The sequence below is a fragment of the Podarcis vaucheri genome (genome assembly GCF_965113315.1).
Source record: "Podarcis vaucheri genome assembly, chromosome: 6".
In the NCBI taxonomy this organism is placed as follows: Eukaryota; Metazoa; Chordata; class Lepidosauria; order Squamata; family Lacertidae; genus Podarcis; species Podarcis vaucheri.
Window position 1 is genome coordinate 83,835,625 of NC_138764.1, and position 18,515 is coordinate 83,854,139.

Below are 18,515 nucleotides of genomic sequence, written 5' to 3' on the forward strand. Positions count from 1 at the left end.
GAAGGGCTATAGGTCAGTGCTGGATCAGATGCTTTGCATGCAGAAGGACACAGGTTGAACCCCTGTCAGGTACAGGTAAGGTTGGTAAACATCCTTCTCTGAAATCCTCAATAGTCAATGCCAGTGTACAACAGAATGCTGAGAAAGATGCAGCAAGTCAGACTTTGTATAAAGCAGCTTCCTGTGTTCCACAAATGCTACTTATGATAGTGATTTAGGAACACCTGCTGGTTAGGAGGAGACACTGCACACAACTAGAAAAAGAGTAGAAAAAAGGCATTAAATCAGAGATAGTTGTACCTTGGTTCTCAAACGCCTTGGTACTCAGACGTTTTGGCTCCCGAACACCAAAACCTGGAAGTGAGTGTTCCAGTTTGCGAACGTTTTTTGGAAGCCAAACGTCTGACACAACTTCTGATTGAGTAGAGGAAGTCTTGGTTTTCAAACCGTTTCGGGAGTCATGAATGGGCTTGCTATATGTCACAGTGTGCCAGTTAGTAATCACACAGTTCACAAAGGAGTTAACTTTTTATTACCAAAACAAAACAAAACCACGATCTTCACAGACTTGGCTAAGTGTCAGCACAACAGCTCATTCCCATTGGTCTTCCTCCATGAAATCAGTTGCCGAGACTGAAAGTTCCCACCTTTCCACAGCTCTTTTAAGTCCCCTCCTCCTCTCCAGGGGTTTTCCCAAGCAATCAGAGACTGCGCCTACACACAGCCTATCGCTGCTCAAACCATTTCAGCCCTCTCCTGGTTCTGGGAGACAGGGAGGTGGGCAGCTTGTCGCAGGAGGGGGAGATACCTGCGACTCTTCACCAGCCTGACTCATCTCTGTCTCTTGGCCTCCCTCTTCCCACTCACCTGCTTTATCTTCTGCCGATTCTTGACTTCTCTCTGCCACAGATTCCCCCAGTTCACTAAGCTCTGTTACCCCGTCATCATCTGACACTATCCTCTACAGCCAGCAAGCACAGAAAGCAAATTGGAGGTTGTGAAGCTCTCTGTTTTTCCTCCACCAGTGCGGGCCCATTAACTTACCTGAATGGAATTTTATTCATTCACCTGCATGGAATACCTGGCCACTTATAGCTACCAGGGGACATGTTAAGTACAAAGCTGATTTAAACCCATGTTACGGAAGACATAACATCACCGCACAGCATTTATTTATTGAATTCCTTATCCATCTCTGACAGTTGGTTTTTTTGTCTTCTTCCTCTCTTATGCAGCAAACAGTGGTTATTCCCATCACCAGCAGATACGAACACAAATCAAATTGGTATCGACTCACACAGCATGGTTTCTCTTTTATTTCATAGTGTCCCCTGTGACCAGCCTGACCACCCCAAACCCCACAGTCCCAAATGAATTTTCTTTTCCCAATTATAGCTGCCTCCTCATATCCTCACTTACTCTCTTCTCCAAAACAGCAAGAGACAGCATGCTAAAATTAGATAGTCTGAGGCCTAAAATGCTATTTATTCTCTCTGTTGCACTCTCTCTAGTTGCCTTCAGTTTTGCCATTTCCCCAAGCATTTTTTCTGCGAGCTTTTTTCCTCTGACCTGAAAAAAGGTTGAGCGTTCCAACTACATCCATTCCATGGCAGCTCAAAAAAGGATAATTAGCACAGCAATCAGTTGCTGTGGAAGAAAATGAAAAACAGGTTGGTGAGTTAAGTGGTGCAGGCTCTAGCGTTTGAGCAAGGCCAAGGTGATCATAGTTCAGAAACAGGTCATGTTTATTTCCAGTGTTTTTCCGGCAAATGGAAGTTCCCCTTAAATTAGCAAGCTTCATCCTTGGGCATTTTGCTCTTGCAGTCCCAGTACCATTGATTGCTTCCCTAGCTGGTGGCAGGCAGGCACAAACAGCAGATTTATTGGCTGTGAAGGAACTAGAGGGCAAAACAGGTGTTACATCTGCCTTAAGCCCACCTATCTTCTTGCAACTTTGTCCCAGCAAGTCTTGGCAGCAGAGATCCTTGACGAAGCAGCTGCATTGCCTGCCCTCAAAGAAGTGGGACGCCTCTCATTTTACGGATTATGTTCGCCAGTCGCTTGGCTAAGCCTCCCCTGTTAGGTTCTTCTACATGGAAGGTTCTGGTCAGCAGGTTATAGAAGGAGCCATAGCAAACAGCTACCACTGTGCAGGTCAAGCAAATGACATTATACGGCATGCTGAAATCTGGCGTCGGCAGGTTCACCAGCAGCGGCTCTGTGTAGAGGCGCACAAAGTAGCTGGAGCCGTCCAAGGAAGGAAACCTGGGGAGAAGGAAGGAGGAGATCAGCAGAGCTCAAAGGGCTGATTCAGATAATGATGTGTTACCACCCTTGTCTCCAAGCATATCAGATCAGGAGATTAGGCAAGAGTGAAGGAGTGCCACATCTTTGAGGGCAGCCTCAAATTGCAAATTACAAACGGAATATTCATGTGAAAGGTTTTGATGTGCAAGTGCTTTTCAAATAAGCAACACCCCGTAGACACTGTGCCACATGAAGAACTCAACTGGTTCTCCGACTTCTGCAATTCCCTCTATGCAGATTCCCCTGCAAAACTACATGTGCATACACACACATTTCCATGCATCCCATACTTGTGGAGAGGTCTGAAGATGAGCCTTCATTGCAATGCAGCATGCAGAAGTCCAATATCTTGCAACTTCGGCTAATGCCTGTCTCATGCAACTTTACAACCTTAAACTTACCACAACCGTAACACTATTTGAATCCAAAAGTTGCTTACAAAATCAGCACGAACTGATCACTGCTATTTTGTTTTAAGTTGGAAGTATAACGGCAACTCTGTTTCCAGATTTCTGACACTCTGAAACCAAGACCTACACAGCTATAAAAATGCTCTGCAAGAAACCGTTGCAAAGTTCACAATTGAAAATATCATTTGAGTTGTGATTTCAACTCTACTGTGTCATCTGGTTTCATAATGCATTTATAACGCTATATTTTGACTAATGTAGCTGGCAGTCCCCAGCCGGCAGTCTCCTTTTCCGCAGCAATGAATGTCCAGTGCGGGAAGGGAGATTTCCATTGAGACCACTGTTTGTTGTGAAAGGGTTAAACGCTACCTTTCCCTCCCTTTCACTGCACTTCAAATCATGATTGCCTCCCCTGCTACAGTTTGGGGGGGGGGAGAAACAAAACAGACATGCTAGATTAGGAGCGTGATAACCCATTTACACCTGGGGAAATTGCACAGCTACTTTGCTGAGTGCTTGATTTGAAGGGGGGGGGAAGCAACACAATTTTTTGAGTAGGGTTGGGAGAACAAACTGAACAAGGAAAAATGCGAAGAGGGTGTTTTGTTCATGACATCATGTGGTTGCCCTGTAAAATGCAGATCAGCAAAGCATGGCTATTTCACAGTAAATGCCAGTGTAAAGGTAAAGGGGCCCCTGACCATTAGGTCCAGTCGTGGCCAACTCTGGGGTTGCGGCGCTCATCTCGCTTTATTGGCTGAGGGAGCCAGCGTACAGCTTCCGGGTCATGTGGCCATCATTGGCGAACCACAGCAGTGCAAGGAAACACCGTTTACCTTCCTGCTGGAGCGGTACCTATTTATCTACTTACACTTTGACGTGCTTTTGAACTGCTAGGTTGGCAGGAGCAGGGACCAAGCTACAGGAGCTCACCTCATCGTGGGGATTCGAACTGCCGACCTTCTGATCGGCAAGTCCTAGGCTCTGTGGTTTAACCCACAGCGCCACCCACGTCCCTTAAATGCCAGTGTAGAAGCAGCCAAATAATTCTTGAATCTGCTCAAAAATATACATTCAGTTCAGAACTAAATTTCAGATTAACCAAGGTTGTAATTTCTGAAAACCGTTCATGAAAAGTCTTTGATATCTATGCTTGCACAGACTTCTGTCATGGTGGTCTAGCTACAGCCTTTGCTAGGTTAATCCGGTATGAAGCTGTTTCCAATAATCAACAGAACTACAATACCAATCCCACACATCTCATTCCCACCCTTCTCTGTTTTGCAGTCATCAAATGCACTCACAGTGAAGCAAAGAGTGGACTTTGATCTTCATCTTCCTCTTTCATCGCAATGACACTGGGCACCAGGGCACTCAGAACAGATGGGCTACAAACCAAACAAAAAGAAATTACTTAGAGCTTTGGCCCAAGGATGGGGAATCTGTGGCCCTTTAAATGCTGCTGGGCTCCCAGTTTCCATCATCTCCAGCTGCTCATCATGCTGGTTGGGGCTGATGGGAGCTGGAGTCCAACCACATTTGGAGATCCTTATAGGTTCCCCAGCCCTTCATGGGTCCCTCTTGGAGGGGAGGGGGTTTATGAACCTGGTCACAAGGGATGCAACACAGGCAAACCCAAGGCCGACAAACTCTGATGGCGAGTGGCTCGAGGACAGCTGCAGCCTTACCTCACATAAAACCCGTGGTTGGGGTCAGGAGTGTATTCTGTCCACTTCAGCAAGGCTCTCTCAAACTGGATGGTGATCTTTGTGACAGAGTTTGCCGGCAGCTGAATCAGCATTTCCAAGAGATGGGGCCGCTGTCGGTCCTGAGCCGGCTGATAGTGGATGTAACCTAGCACCAAAGACATGCTATCATCGCACACCACTTGGGTCAACATGAATAAATAAAACCCTTTACATAATGCCTTGAGGAACACTCTTAACTGATCTCCCCAGCAACTCTGGGGAGGAAAACAAACCCGGATCACAAAATATTTCTCCAACCGCCTCCATTTCCCTTGTTTGGAATACGAGCTCTTATGCACTGAGATCAGTCAGAATACTGTATGTTAAGACTGTAGTCCTGTATCCGAAGGGTGGGGAACCGTTTTTGGCCCAAGGCAGCATTACCAATAAAAGCTGCATTCCAGTGGTGGATGAGGCCAGATCCATCTACAATCTCTCACAAACACACAGCCATTTCCCATGGGAACAGAGACATATATAATTCATAACCACTCAAGTTTCACCTTCCATTTTCCTTCTGTTGTTGTTTTAACCAAAGTTTCTTTAAAAAGAAGCAGCAGCTCCATAGTACCCTTTATTAGTTCCGACTGTGAAAAAGGCAGGAAGAACTCAGGAATCCTAACAGAAGAATGCAAGTTACTCAATGCGCAGCTCAACTGCTGCAAGCACAGCCTTTCAGGTATTCACAGTTTTAAGTTTTAAAATGCAATTGCATCCTCAAAATTGTAAGCGTGCAACTGCAAGGCCACTTTTTGCACATTTGCAAGGAACAAAGGCCTACCTTTCTGCTGAAGCATTTCCCCCCTCTACTTTTTTTGCAGCAGCTTTTTCAGAGAAAGGAGCTGCAGCTGCAAACTTTGCACAGCATCTTTGCCAGACGCTCACTCCTTAACAGGGAACCCCTGTCCTATGTCCACTTACCTGGGAGAAATCCCCATTGAATTCTATGGAACTTACTTTGGAATAGATATGCACAAGATTGCACTACAGAGCTGCAATCCTATGCACACCCACTGTATAAAATGGGACCTTCTTTTGAATAAATATACATCGTGTGGGGTTCTCAGAACCTCGGACAGTACACTGAAGTAAACAAATAATATAAGAAACCATCAACAGGGTAACATGCTTCACTTCTCCTTGAGAAGTGACTGCAAATGCCACCAGTAAAACTCATTTCCTTTTAAGGAAGTCAAACATTTACGGCTTACACAAAGCCTTCCAAATACACATTTCAGCTACTACATCCCTACCATGGTATATTATCATGCTAAGCTTTGGCTCCTTACCTCTCTCGCCCTGACCTAGTCACTGTGGTCCACGCGATGGTCACCTCCAGACTTGATTATTGTAATTCACTCTACGTGGGGCTGCCCTTGAGACTGATCCAGAAACTCCAGCGGGTGCAGAATGCCACAGTGAGACTCCTTATGGGGTTCTCACCGCCGGATCACATTCACCCGGTGCTATACCAGCTGCACTGGCTCCCGGTGGAGTACAGGATCAGGTTTAAGGTGTTGGTTTGAACCTTCAAAGCCCTATACGGCCTAGGACCCTTGTACCTATGGGACTGCCTCTCCTGGTATGTCCCACAGAGGACCTTATGGTCTTCAAATAAAAACATTTTGGAGATCCCAGGCCACAAGGAGGTTAGGCTGGCCTCAACCAGAGCCAGGGCTTTTTCGTCTCAGTTCTGTGGTGGAACGCTCTGTCACAAGAGACTAGGGCCCTGCGGGACCTTGACATCTTTCTGCAGGGCCTGCAAGACAGAGCTGTTCCATCAGGTCTTTGGCCAGGGCACAGCCTGACCCCCTCCCTTTCGGTAATCCACATAGAACTCTAGCCCAATGGTTGCCATTAATTTGATTTTGAATTGATTTTAGAATGCATTTCAATTAATTGATTGTGATTTTATGTAAACTGTGTTACTTTTATTGTTGTTAGCCACTCTGAGCCCGGCTTTGGCTGGGGAGGGCGAGATATTTTTAAAAATTATTATTATTTATTATTATTATTATTATTATTATTATTATTATTATTATTATTATTATTACATAGGTTAATGATAAACTGCATCAAAAGGGGGGTGGGTATGGGCTTTGGAGCTCAGCAAGCCAAATCACTGAACACATAGAAAAAGCAAATTACTATCGCTAGCCTACATATCCAGTTGTTGAGAAATGCATATGTAATGCCAGATGTACTTAAGAGATGCTCCTTAAGGGGTATAGATATGTATGCATGTCCTTAAGGGGTATAGATATGAAGACAAAACTTCATGCTTTTCAACTCAGGCCTCCCTTTCTGAAACTGCTCCATTTCCTTTGCATATCAACTTAGAACATGATCCAGTACATATACAGTGGTGCCTCGCAAGACGAAATTAATCCGTTCCGCAAGTTTTTTCTTCTTGCGAGTTTTTCGTCTTGCGATGCACGGTTTCCCATAGGAATGCATTGAAAATCAATTAATGCGTTCCTATGGAAACCGCCTTCAGACCAGGTCCGGGGACAGTCTGTCCCCCGACCTCTTCTGAAGGCTGGGGGGAGGGACAAGGGCTTTTCTTCCCACCCCCAGCATTTTAAAAAACCCCGGGACAGCGGAGGACTTCTCCGCTGTCCGGGGCGATCTTAAAATGCTGGCGGGCGGCATTTTAAAATCGCCCGGGACAGCGGAGGACTTCTCCGCTGTCCGGGGCGATGTAAAAGCCCCTGGGAAGGCAGGCAGGGGGGACAAAGACTTTTGCCCCTCGCCCACCTTCAGAATAATAATAATAATAATAATAATAATAATAATAATAATAATAATAAATTTTATTTATATCCCGCCCTCCCCAGCCGAAGCCGGGCTCAGGGCGGCTAACAACAATCAAATAAACAATCAAATAATCATACATTCTAAAAATATTTCATTATAAAATTAGTTAAAATCAAATTGATGGCAACCGATTAAGCAAGATTTTGTGCAGGTTGCCAGAGGAGGGGGTCAGGCTGCGCCCTGACCAAAGGCCTGGCGGAACAACTCTGTCTTGCAGGCCCTGCGGGAAGATGTCAGGTCCCGCAGGGCCCTAGTCTCTTGTGACAGAGCATTCCACCAGGTTGGAGCCGCAGCCGAGAAGGCCCTGGCTCTAGTTGAGGCCAGCCTAACCTCTCTGAGGCCTGGGACCTTGAGGATGTTATTATTTGCTGACCGTAGGTTTCTCTGTGGGACATACCAGGAGAGGCGGTCCCGTAGGTACGAGGGTCCTAGGCCGTATAGGGCTTTAAAGGTTAAAACCAGCACCTTAAACCTGATCCTGTACTCCACCGGGAGCCAGTGCAGCTGGTATAATACTGGATGAATGTGCTCTCGCAGCGAAGACCCCATAAGGAGTCTCGCCGCGGCATTCTGCACCCGCTGGAGTTTCTGGGTCAGTCTCAAGGGCAGCCCCACGTAGAGCGAGTTACAATAATCCAGTCTGGAGGTGACCGTCGCATGGATCACAGTGGCTAGGTCAGGACGAGAGAGATAAGGGGCCAACTGCTTAGCTTGGCGGAGATGAAAAAATGCCGCCTTTGTTATAGCTGTAATCTGCGCCTCCATAGAGAGGGAGGTATCGAAGATTACACCCAAACTCTTAACGGCCGGTGCTGGCACTAATTGCACCCCCGCAAGAGATGGGAGTTGCCCCCTCAATCCCATATCGTCCCGCCCCAGCCAGAGGACCTCTGTCTTCGAAGGATTTAACTTCAACCGGCTCCCACGTAACCATCCAGCCACAGCTTCCAGACATCTGGTCAGTGTATCTGGGGCCGAGTCAGGATGGCCATCCATCAACAGATAGAGTTGGGTGTCATCGGCATACTGATGGCAACCCAGCCCAAAATTCCTGACAAGCTGGGCGAGGGGGCGCATAAAGATGTTAAAAAGCATCGGGGAGAGAATTGCACCCTGAGGCACTCCACACACCAAGGAGTGGCGTGATGACAATTCCCCCCCAAGCGCCACCCTCTGTCCCCGACCAGAGAGAAACGAGCGCAGCCATTGAAGGACTGTGCCCTGGATCCCCACGTCGGCAAGGCGGTGGTCCAGGAGTTCGTGATCGACCATGTCAAAGGCTGCTGACAGATCTAGAAGAATCAGCAGCCCCGACCCGCCTCGATCCAGCTGCCTGCGGAGATCATCTGTTAGGGCGACCAGAGCCGTCTCGGTCCCATGACCAGCGCGGAAGCCGGACTGGAATGGATCCAAAGCCGATGTTTCATCCAGAAACCTACCAAGCTGTTCAGCAACCGCTCTCTCAATCACCTTACCCAGGAATGGAAGATTAGAGACCGGGCGGTAATTGGATAGATCTGAGGGATCTAATGATGTTTTCTTTAAGAGCGGACGCACCACCGCCTCCTTCAGTTCCCCTGGGAATATCCCGGTGCCAAGGGACAAATTGATGATATCCCCCAGGGGGCCCCGCACCTCGTCTGGACACGCTCTAATCAGCCAGGACGGGCACGGGTCAAGAGGACAGGTGGTGGGCTTTCCAGCTTGGAGGAATCTGTCCACATCGGCTGGAGATATCCGGTCAAAGTGGTCCAATACTGGACCCGAGGACAGTCGAGGGGCCTCCAGTTCCTTTATTGTATCCAAATTGACAGGGAGGTCATGGCGGAGCAACAGGACCTTCTCCGCAAAAAAAGCTCGCAAATGCCTCACAGCTGTGTGTCAAATTGTTGTTTAAATTTGGCTGTCCTTCAAGGGACGTTAAAGACCGAATTATATTAAATAATTGTGCCGGGCGAGAGCTAGCGGATGCAATGGAGGCCGAGAAGTAAGATTTCTTAGCGGCCTTCACTGCCATCTCATAGGTTTTCATAAAAACCCTATAAGATGTTCTTGAGGCTCCGTCACGGGCACCCCGCCATACTCGCTCTAGCCGTCTGAGGTCCCGCTTCATTTTCCGAAGCTCCTCGGTAAACCAGGGAGCCCGGTTTCTGCGGGGTCGCAGAGGGCGCTTAGGTGCGATCTCATCGATGGCTGCCAGGAGCTGGGTATTCCAGCCCTCAACAAGCTCAGTCAATGAGTCGCCAGGGGGAGTAAGGTCCCGCAAGGCTTGACGGAATCTATCCGGGTCCATCAGCCTCTGCGGGCGAGCCCAAATCGGCTCGCCACCTAAGCAGGGTGGGGGTGGAAAGTCAATCCTGGCTTTCAGAGCGTAGTGATCAGACCATGGCACCTTCATTGAAGGACACATGATCACATCTATACCGGCGCCAAAGATCAAATCCAGCGTGTGGCCTGCTTGATGTGTGGGGCCCGAAACAAACTGGGAGAGCCCTAGTGTCGCCATGGAAGACACCAGGTCCAGAGCCTGTGAGGAGGGAGTGGCATCAGCATGGAAGTTGAAGTCTCCCAATACCAATAGGTTAGGGAACTCCAAGGCCCAGCCGGCCACCGCCTCCAGCAGGCCTGACAGGGTGGCTGCTGGTGCGCTAGGTGGCCGGTACACCAGCCAGACAGCCAAGCTCTCCTCGGAGCCCCACACTAGGCCAACACATTCAATGCCGGGGATCGATGGCGATGGTAGAGCCCTGAAAGAACAATCTTCCCGGATTAATACTGCCACCCCTCCCCCCCGGCCCACAGTCCGTGACTGGTGGAGGACGGAGAAACCCGGGGGCGCCATCTCTCGTAAGGTCCTGGACCTCTTCTGAAGGCGGGCGGGGGGGGGGGCAAAACTCTTTGCCCTCCCCCCGCCTACCTTCAAAAGCCGTCCGGGACAGCGGAGAAACGTGCTGCCTTTCTCCGCTCTCCCGGGAAGGCAGGCAGGGGGGAGCAAAGACTTTTGCCCCCCGCTCGCCTTCAGAAGAGGTCCTGGACGGGGGGCGAAAGTCTTTGCTCCCCCCCGCCTGTCTTCAAAAGCCGTCCGCGATAGCGGGAAGCTCTTCCCTGCTATCCCGGACTGCTTTTAAAATGCTGGCGGTGGGGAGCAAAGCCTTTCGGCCCCCGCCGGCCTTCCTGGACCTCTTCTGAAGGCCGGAGGGGGGGAAAGGCTTTGCTCCCCACCACCAGCATTTAAAACAGGTCCCCGGAGATTTCCCTATGGGCTTTCGTCTTGCGAAGCAAGCCCATAGGGAAATTCGTCTTGCGAAGCGCCTCCAAAACAGAAAACCCTTTCGTCTTGCGGGTTTTCCGTCTTGCGAGGCATTCGTCTTGCGGGGTACCACTGTATTGGAACACAGAAAGCTGCCTGCACTGACACGCAGAAGCTCTTCACTGCAATATTGTCTGGGGCTAGTGGAAGTTGCCGTCTCAAACATCCGGAGGGCATCAGGTTGGGAAATGAAGTATTACTAGGAGGCTCCTTCTTACTTGGTTTGTTTTCCTTGCCCTTGGTGATAATGGTCAGCGTGTGGATGTAGAGTCGCAGATACCAGGGCACAGTCTCCAGCAGAAGCACAGGGAAAGCTCTGTATGGGTGTGTGTTATAGATTAGGGTGCTGATTTCTCCTGTCTCAAGGCCATAGCCACTCACATAGCGCTGGGCATGGAGCACAGGTACTGCCAGATCCACTGCAGGAAGGAAATGAAACCAGGTTAGGAGTCAAACTACAGGAGCACCACCAAATGCAAGAATATTATCCCTGAGATAATGTGAGTTCTGAACTAAGACAAGTCTGGTAGCAGTCCCAGCAGAAAAGTAGATGTACTATTTTTCTGCTGTGACTACCACTAGATGTGTCCCGGTTTATAAATGAATAAACTTAAATGATGCACAGCACGAGTCTCTCGCATTCAAAGAGTGTCCATTTTCTAGTGATCTAAGAGAGGACAACACACTAGAGACAGGAAAGCCATTGATAACTCACAGCCATCCTGAGGGCGCTTCCATTTTAGTTGCACATTGAGGCTGCGAGAGCCATTAAAAAGTCCTGGGTTCAGGAGATCATAGACTGCGTATGTTCTCCGGTCTCCTTGGACGGATGCTTCATGTACAGACAAGGGAGCTGGGGAAACTTCAAGTAACTCTTTCTCCTGGAAACAAAAACAAAATAAAGTAAAATCATTATTAGCCATCAAAAAGATAACCAGCCCATCTATATTATATTTTTGTATATATTCAGCACGTGGGCAGGGTACGTGGGGGAGACTACCTTCAACTGGCCCCAATTCTCATATTTATTTAAAAGCTTTCTGGCCTGTTTTACAGGATAAAAACATCTCTGCAGAGCACATGATAACATACTTTGAAATGCAGAGGGCGATATCCCACCCCTCCCTGCAAAAGGAGCCCAGGTTGGCGAAGGGCTTAGGTTCATTTATTTCAATGGCTCTACTCTTGAGTATAACTAACACTGGATATCACCCAGAAAGAAGCAATCTGTGTACCCAGCACAACAACTGAAAAGAAAGCCTATATAAAGCTGTATTCACAATTGCAGAGGGTTCCTAATTAGGTGAATAACCTACATGCTTATGGATGCAGGCATGTAGTTTCTCCTCCCAATCACTGCTAAACACTGGTGTTTGAGGGTATAGCCAGTGGGGTGGGGGTCCCATTCCATTATCCATGCATTGGATATACACATGGAGATTATTTGAGTAGCCCTCTACGCTCAAGACTCTAATATTACTGGAGACACAAAGCACCTAAAGAACTGTAAAATTTCTGAATGTTGATGACATTGAAATGAACTGTGGGGGTTCTAGCAACAAGATAAAATTTAAGATTAAACCAACAACAGATAAATTAAGGGCTATGAATTTGCTGAACCAACTTTTAAAAGGGATACAAGAACGGGGGATGTGAGGAAGTCAGGAAAATATGTGAATTTAAGATATAAAACTAAGAAAGAGGGAATTTTTGTGTTTTTCCTATATGTGTTTTTTCTTTTTTATTATTAGTTTTTTAATGTATGCATTTTTGTATTTTTGTGCTTAATGTTTGTATTGTTGTATTTTGTAGTATGTATTTTGTATTTTTATATCTCTTTTGTTCTTGTCTCTGTATTTTTTCTTTTATACTGTGCATTGTTAAAACTTAATAAAAAATTTACAAAAAAATAAAATAAAGAACTGTAAGCATCTGGTTAAATCCTCTCTCGATTATATATACAGTGGATGCTCGGGTTGCGAAAGTGATCCCTGTGGGATGCACGACTGCAACCTGCAGCGACGCGCCTGCGCATGCACGGGTTGAAATCTGGTGCTTCTGCGCATGCTCAAAACGTGATTTAGTACTTCTGAGCATGCATGACCGCCAAAACCCAGAAGGAACCCATTCCGGTACTTCTGGGTTTCGGCGGCCCGCAACCCGAAAAAAACGCAACCTGAAGCAGCTGTAACCCGAGGTATGACTGTATTCCGCTCAGTTACATCTGGGGTTTTCGTCAAGCTTCGTTCACCCAGAGAGAGCTCTGAGTAAGGTGGGCATCTCCTAAAGGTCCTGATGTCCTACTCCTATTGCAAGGTTACTGGGGAAAGGATAGGTTACCTGGCCTTTACTGGAAATGTCAACGTAGACTTTGCTTTGAGACGCCAGTGGGCACGCTTCAGTAAGAGTACGGGAGAAGATCTTGAAGAGGGACCAATCTGGTGGGAGAATGGCACAAAGGTCATTATTAAGAAGTGAGTAAACCGCTGTAACCATAGCAGAGTGGTGATGGGCTGCAGTTACCTTTCTTTCCATGGCCGCTGGCAAAGGAATCAAAGACAACCATGAGGGTCTGTCTGAGCTCCCAGGACATGCTCAAGCACGAGGCATCCTGAGAGAGAAGGACAAAGCATCAGAAATGGCAGGAGCAAGGGCAGCTCTAAGGCAGGCACCCCCAAACTCGGCCCTCCAGATGTTTTGGGACTACAATTCCCATCAGCCCTGACCACTGGGCCTGTTAGCTAGGGAAGATGGGAGTAAGATGGTAAGGCTTATGAAATGTGATCATAGGTTTTGGCAGATCATAGGGGCGTGGGGATCCTGTCTCCAACTCTTTCAACCAGTTTAAGACACAGCACCAAATCCTTCAAGGACTCACCCTGCAAATGGGGCGGATGTGCACAGCTTGGGAGTGGTAACTGCTGTGGAACAAGCGCTCAGCCTTCAGCAGAACAGCCAGGCCAGCCTAGGAAGAAAAAAAGAAAATAGGCTTATCTTTTGCTCTGTAGTATAGCTAGAAACAAGCCCAAGCACCATGCAACAGTGCGCACGTAGTTCGCTCTCCTCCAGAGTAAGGTAAAGGTAAAGGTACCCCTGCCCGAACGGGCCAGTCTTGACAGACTCTGGGGTTTGTGCGCCCATCTCACATCTATAGGCCGGGGGCCAGCGCTGTCCGGAGACACTTCCGGGTCACGTGGCCAGCGTGACAAAGCTGCATCTGGCGAGCCAGCGCAGCACACGGAAACGCCGTTTACCTTCCCGCTGGTAAGCGGTACCTATTTATCTACTTGCACCCGGGGGTGCTTTCAAACTGCTAGGTTGGCAGGCGCTGGGACCGAGCAGCGGGAGCGCACCCCGCCGCGGGGATTCGAACCGCCGACCTTTCGATCGGCAAGCCCTAGGTGCTGAGGCTTTTACCCACAGCGCCACCCGCGTCCCTCTCCTCCAGAGTACTTGCTCCAATTGTGAACAAGGCCCCAAAGCTTCAGATGTGAAAGCTTGCGGGGGGGGGGGGGCTAGGATGAGGGAATCCAGAGCAATGACACGTGTTGGTTCAAGGCTCCACCTGCATGATCACAGGAATGCGCCTCACCTTTGAGCTGCACGGCAGCAGCTTCTTCCAGGGTGTGAGGTTCTCAGTGCAGACAACTTCACGGGGAAGGACGGCATATCGTAGGAAATGGTGGTCTGTAACTGAAGGAGGGAGAGGAAGGGTTAGATTAGAACATGTGGCCCTCCCCCTCTTGATGTTGCTGAAATTTCCATCAGCCCCAGCCAGCATGGTGAATTCCAGGAAATGATTGGGTGCCCATTGGTGGTATATAAAATTTAAAATAAAATAAAATGCTCTCAATATGATGGTGGAAGTCAGCTTCTAGAAATCACCCGCCTTCAGATCTTGCCTCCGCCATGAATTCACTAGCTAGCCTTAAGAAAAGCAGGCATCTGACATAAAGGGTACTACTAGATTGAATTCCTTTAAGGATTACTGAGGTCACAAGCGTGGAATACTTGGAACTACTGTAGAGTGTAAGACTCTTAATCTCAGGGTTGTGAGTTTGAGCCACATGTCAGGCAAGAGATTCCCGCTTTGCAAGGGGTTGGACTAGGTGACCCTCATGGTCCCTTCCAACTCTACAGTTCTTTGTAATACCTAGCTTTTAATAGTAGAATCAATCACACAAAGCACTTATTTAATGAATTATTGTCTGCACTATCCTAATGGTTCAAAGTAACATAAACAAAACAGTCAAAGTGAATCAATAAACACATTTAAAAACTAAGTCAAAACCTATGGCATTAGCCTAATTCCAATGCCAATTAATTCTTATTACCCAGTCAACAATCCTTACAATGCTCTCAAGAAACACAGATTAATTACAAAACCAGCAACCCTAATCAGGATAACGAACAAGGAGATGGGCAGATGTTCCAAAAATGTCGAGCCTTTCAGCACCCCCAAAACTTTCTGAAAATCTTATGCCAGAATACATTTGTTAATTTTTAAGCTGCCACAAGATACTTGGGTGTTTCTAAGAAGTTCCGGTCTCCCTTTAATTTCACCAACTAATACATACCAACAACACAAGGATTCCCACTTGTAGAATGTGACTTTTCTCTCTCCTTCCTCTGCATGCACCCTGCACTCACCAAATCTGTGCCAGAGGAATCCTTGGGGAACCCAGAGAAAATATTTAGGGGGGTGCACAGGGGGTAGAGGGAGTAGAGGGAGGGAAATAGCATTGCACCGATGGGACAACGTAAGTGCTACACTGGACACAACTCTTTGTCATTTAAGTATTTAGAACAAGCTGCAATTCAGTGGTGCCTCTTCTTGCAAAACAAGCCCTTCCAGGCCAGAATAGCCCAATCTCTTACCATTTGCCAATCCCAGAGGTTTGAAGGATGCTGTTGGAACAACAGTGTTGGTGGAATCAATGAAGTTCAGAGAGGCACAGAATATTCCTGAGAGGATGTTGCTGAGATCTTTCCAAGCTTTGTCAACGCTGAAGATGAAAAATAAACATATTTAACAAACATTTACAGTGGTGCCCCGCAAGACGAATGCCTCGCAAGACGAAAAACTCGCTAGACGAAAGGGTTTTTCGGTTTTGCGTTGCTTCGCTAGACGAATTTCCCTATGGGCTTGCTTCGCAAGACGAAAACGTCTTGCGCTTTTAAAAAAAAGCTGCTTGAAGAGGCACAGTTGCGACGGACCATGCTTCGCAAGACGAAAAGACTCGCGGAATGAATTCTTTTCGTCTTGCGAGGCACCACTGTACTGTGAATGATTTGCCTGAAACTTGCAAGATGCCATTTGGAAAACAAATGTGTTTTCAAGTCGCAGACTGTGTTTGCAGTTGTACATCACTTCAGGTGCCATTCTAGTGGCAGGAGATGCTTCATATAAAATTCAAAAATAAAATAATGAAAAGCTTGGGCTTTGCTTCAGTACTGCATTAACACGGCAGCACTAGTATATGGAAATAAGCCATGTTCACAGCCCACAGCTACAAGCACCATCTAGCACCTGATGGCCTATTCCAAGAATGAGAACCTTTTCCAGGACAAGAACTGCATTCCCTTCTGGGGGTCGCACACTTGTGGGTGAGGACAGAGGCAAAAGTGGGCAGAGAAACAAACACACATTTTACCTTTGCATTGTGGGAAACTTTCTACACATACCACCATTTCCTTCATCCAAGCAAGCAAGATGTATTATCAGACTCCAAGAGCACATTCCAGTCTGGCAAAAAGCACTCAAAGAGGCTGTGAAGCAAGGACTGTGAGGGATATGGCCTGAAAATTGGCTGTTTGGCACCGAGAGTCCTGAAAGCCAGACAGAGAAGCTTAGAGGGCTACAACTGGCACCCCAGGGTCCAGGGACCACCACCTAATGCCTATTATGATGAAACAGCAAGGGAGAAGAACTATGGCCCTTCTAGAGGCTACCACTGATTTAGGTGTTGGGATGTCCCAGTGGGCCTTGGCAGCCTTTGGCAAAATTGTTCAATGCAAAGGAAAGACCCAAGAGACATTGACATTTGAAGGTGAAGGAACAAAGTCTGCTTATTTAAACCATATGATTGCCTTCATGGAATGGACCGTTGAAATTTATCTTGTTTATGCACTTATGCCATGAGGAGGTGGGAAGGCGAGAAAAGTAGAGTGCAACAGCCTTCTTATGATTTACCTGAGAGCCCTTCAACCAAGTAAAAGCTCAGGCTTACTTACTCAGAGACAGACTCCTGAAACCAAACCCAGAGCTCAGCCCCAGCCGGAGCTTGCAAGTAAGGCTGTCCCCAGCTCCGTGTCCGCCAGAAGCCCTGAGTGAGGGAGAGATGCAATTCGCGCACCGAGTACTTGGAAATGAGCTGGCCAAGGGCTTTGGGGAATAGCCGATAATGAGACACTGTAGGGAGCAGGGGAAAAAATAGGAGCATTATAGCAGCATATCTTCACATCAACCTCTCCACCTGCCCCACTCCCCAATTCACTTTCCCTTCTCCTGCTCCATTGAAGAGGAATGCTGCTGCAGTCCTGCTGGCACCCATGCAAGTCACCCAGTAAGTAGCCTATCCCTCAGTCTATTATTGACCAGGGTTCCTTGACCCTTTGCTGCACTCATTTTTCCATTTGCTACCTCAGGCCTTTCCCAGTGAGACTGGCTTGTAACCCCGGCAGCTCAGAGTCCCCACCGCTCCCCAATGGCTACTAGACATGATCCTCTCTACCCCCGCAGTCGGTGCCAGCAGTGCTTCCAGATACCTGTTTCTGGAAAACATGGGAGGGGAGAGTGCTCTTGCATTCATGCACCAGAATCCCAGAATGGTAGAGTTAGAAAGGAACCCAACAGTCCACCCCCCCCCTGCAATGAAATAACCTCGACTATAAAGCACCCACAACGGATGGATTCATTCATTCTTTCTTTCTTTTCCAAAGGGGAAAGGCATCAGGTGTGTGAGGGGGAACCTTGTGGAACTACAACTCCCATCACCTCTTGCTACTAGACATGCTTGCTGGGGCTGATGGGAATTGTAGTCCAACCACCCACACAACTGGCGCCGGAGAAGCCCGGTCTCCGGGGTTCAAAGGGACCCCCTTTCCAGATAATGCTTCGCTCCCCCCCCAAAAAAACCCTCTGTCGCGACAGGCCCCGCCCCTTACCGCCCTCCCGCTGCAAGTCGGAATCCCAGCGCGTCCGGAACTGGAAGGTGGCGGCCACGTCCCCCGATGGGAGCGGGCTGAGCAGCAGCTCTTCCCGCAGGGAGTCCCGCGGCTGTTTCGCCCCGCTCGTCGCCAAGAAGAGCAGCAGCAGCAGCAGCAGCAGCGTTCCGGGTGGCTCCATTCCTCCGCTGCGCTCCCGGCCAAGCGGAGCAGCTCCGCCCACTGCCCCGGGCGCGTGTTAGCCAATGGGGAGCGGAGAAAGGAGGTACCATGGAACCCCGCCTCCATTCACCCTGTGAGCCAATGGAGGCTTTTCAGGAAGGGGCAGAGACGAGGCTAGAGCGGCACTGCCCGTGGCCTTGTTGTTGTTCGGGAATGTGCTTCCGGGTCGGAGGCAGGGGATGCCAAAAGGAGCCTGCAGGGGCAAGTTTGCTGCTGTGGCTGCGATTGGGCGCCCCACGTGCCCAGACAGAGGCAGGAGGTAATAGAAGTAGCAGCAGGAGGAGGGGGAGCCGACATGCTCTTTGTAGCTTGATCCCCGTTTCGTTTAATATCCTTTTACACGCCTAATATAATATAATATAAAAGTATTATGCTTTCTAACATATAGCATCATTTCTTTTAAAAAAAACAACACACAGAGAGAGTTGCGTTATGTTGAGCCAGACTTTTGATTCTTCTCTACCTGGATATTGGCACTCCCAAGGTTTGTTCCCAGCTCATACCTGGAGATACTAGGAATTGCAGCTGGGACCT

General features: G+C 48.3%; 1 protein-coding gene across 1 annotated transcript; it reads right to left on the minus strand.

The window, feature by feature from the left end:
* Positions 1-515: 515 nt before the first annotated feature.
* PIGT (phosphatidylinositol glycan anchor biosynthesis class T) lies at positions 516-17,974 on the minus strand. Its single transcript, XM_082226109.1, has 12 exons — positions 17,760-17,974; positions 16,827-17,004; positions 15,471-15,598; positions 14,185-14,285; positions 13,471-13,557; positions 13,116-13,203; positions 12,933-13,030; positions 11,308-11,473; positions 10,811-11,011; positions 4,406-4,571; positions 4,022-4,105; positions 516-2,265 (listed from the first exon to the last, which is right to left on the minus strand). The coding sequence occupies exons 1-12, from the start codon at positions 17,938-17,940 to the stop codon at positions 2,013-2,015; spliced, it is 1,731 nt and encodes a 576-aa protein (XP_082082235.1). The 5' UTR covers positions 17,941-17,974; the 3' UTR covers positions 516-2,012.
* Positions 17,975-18,515: the final 541 nt, after the last annotated feature.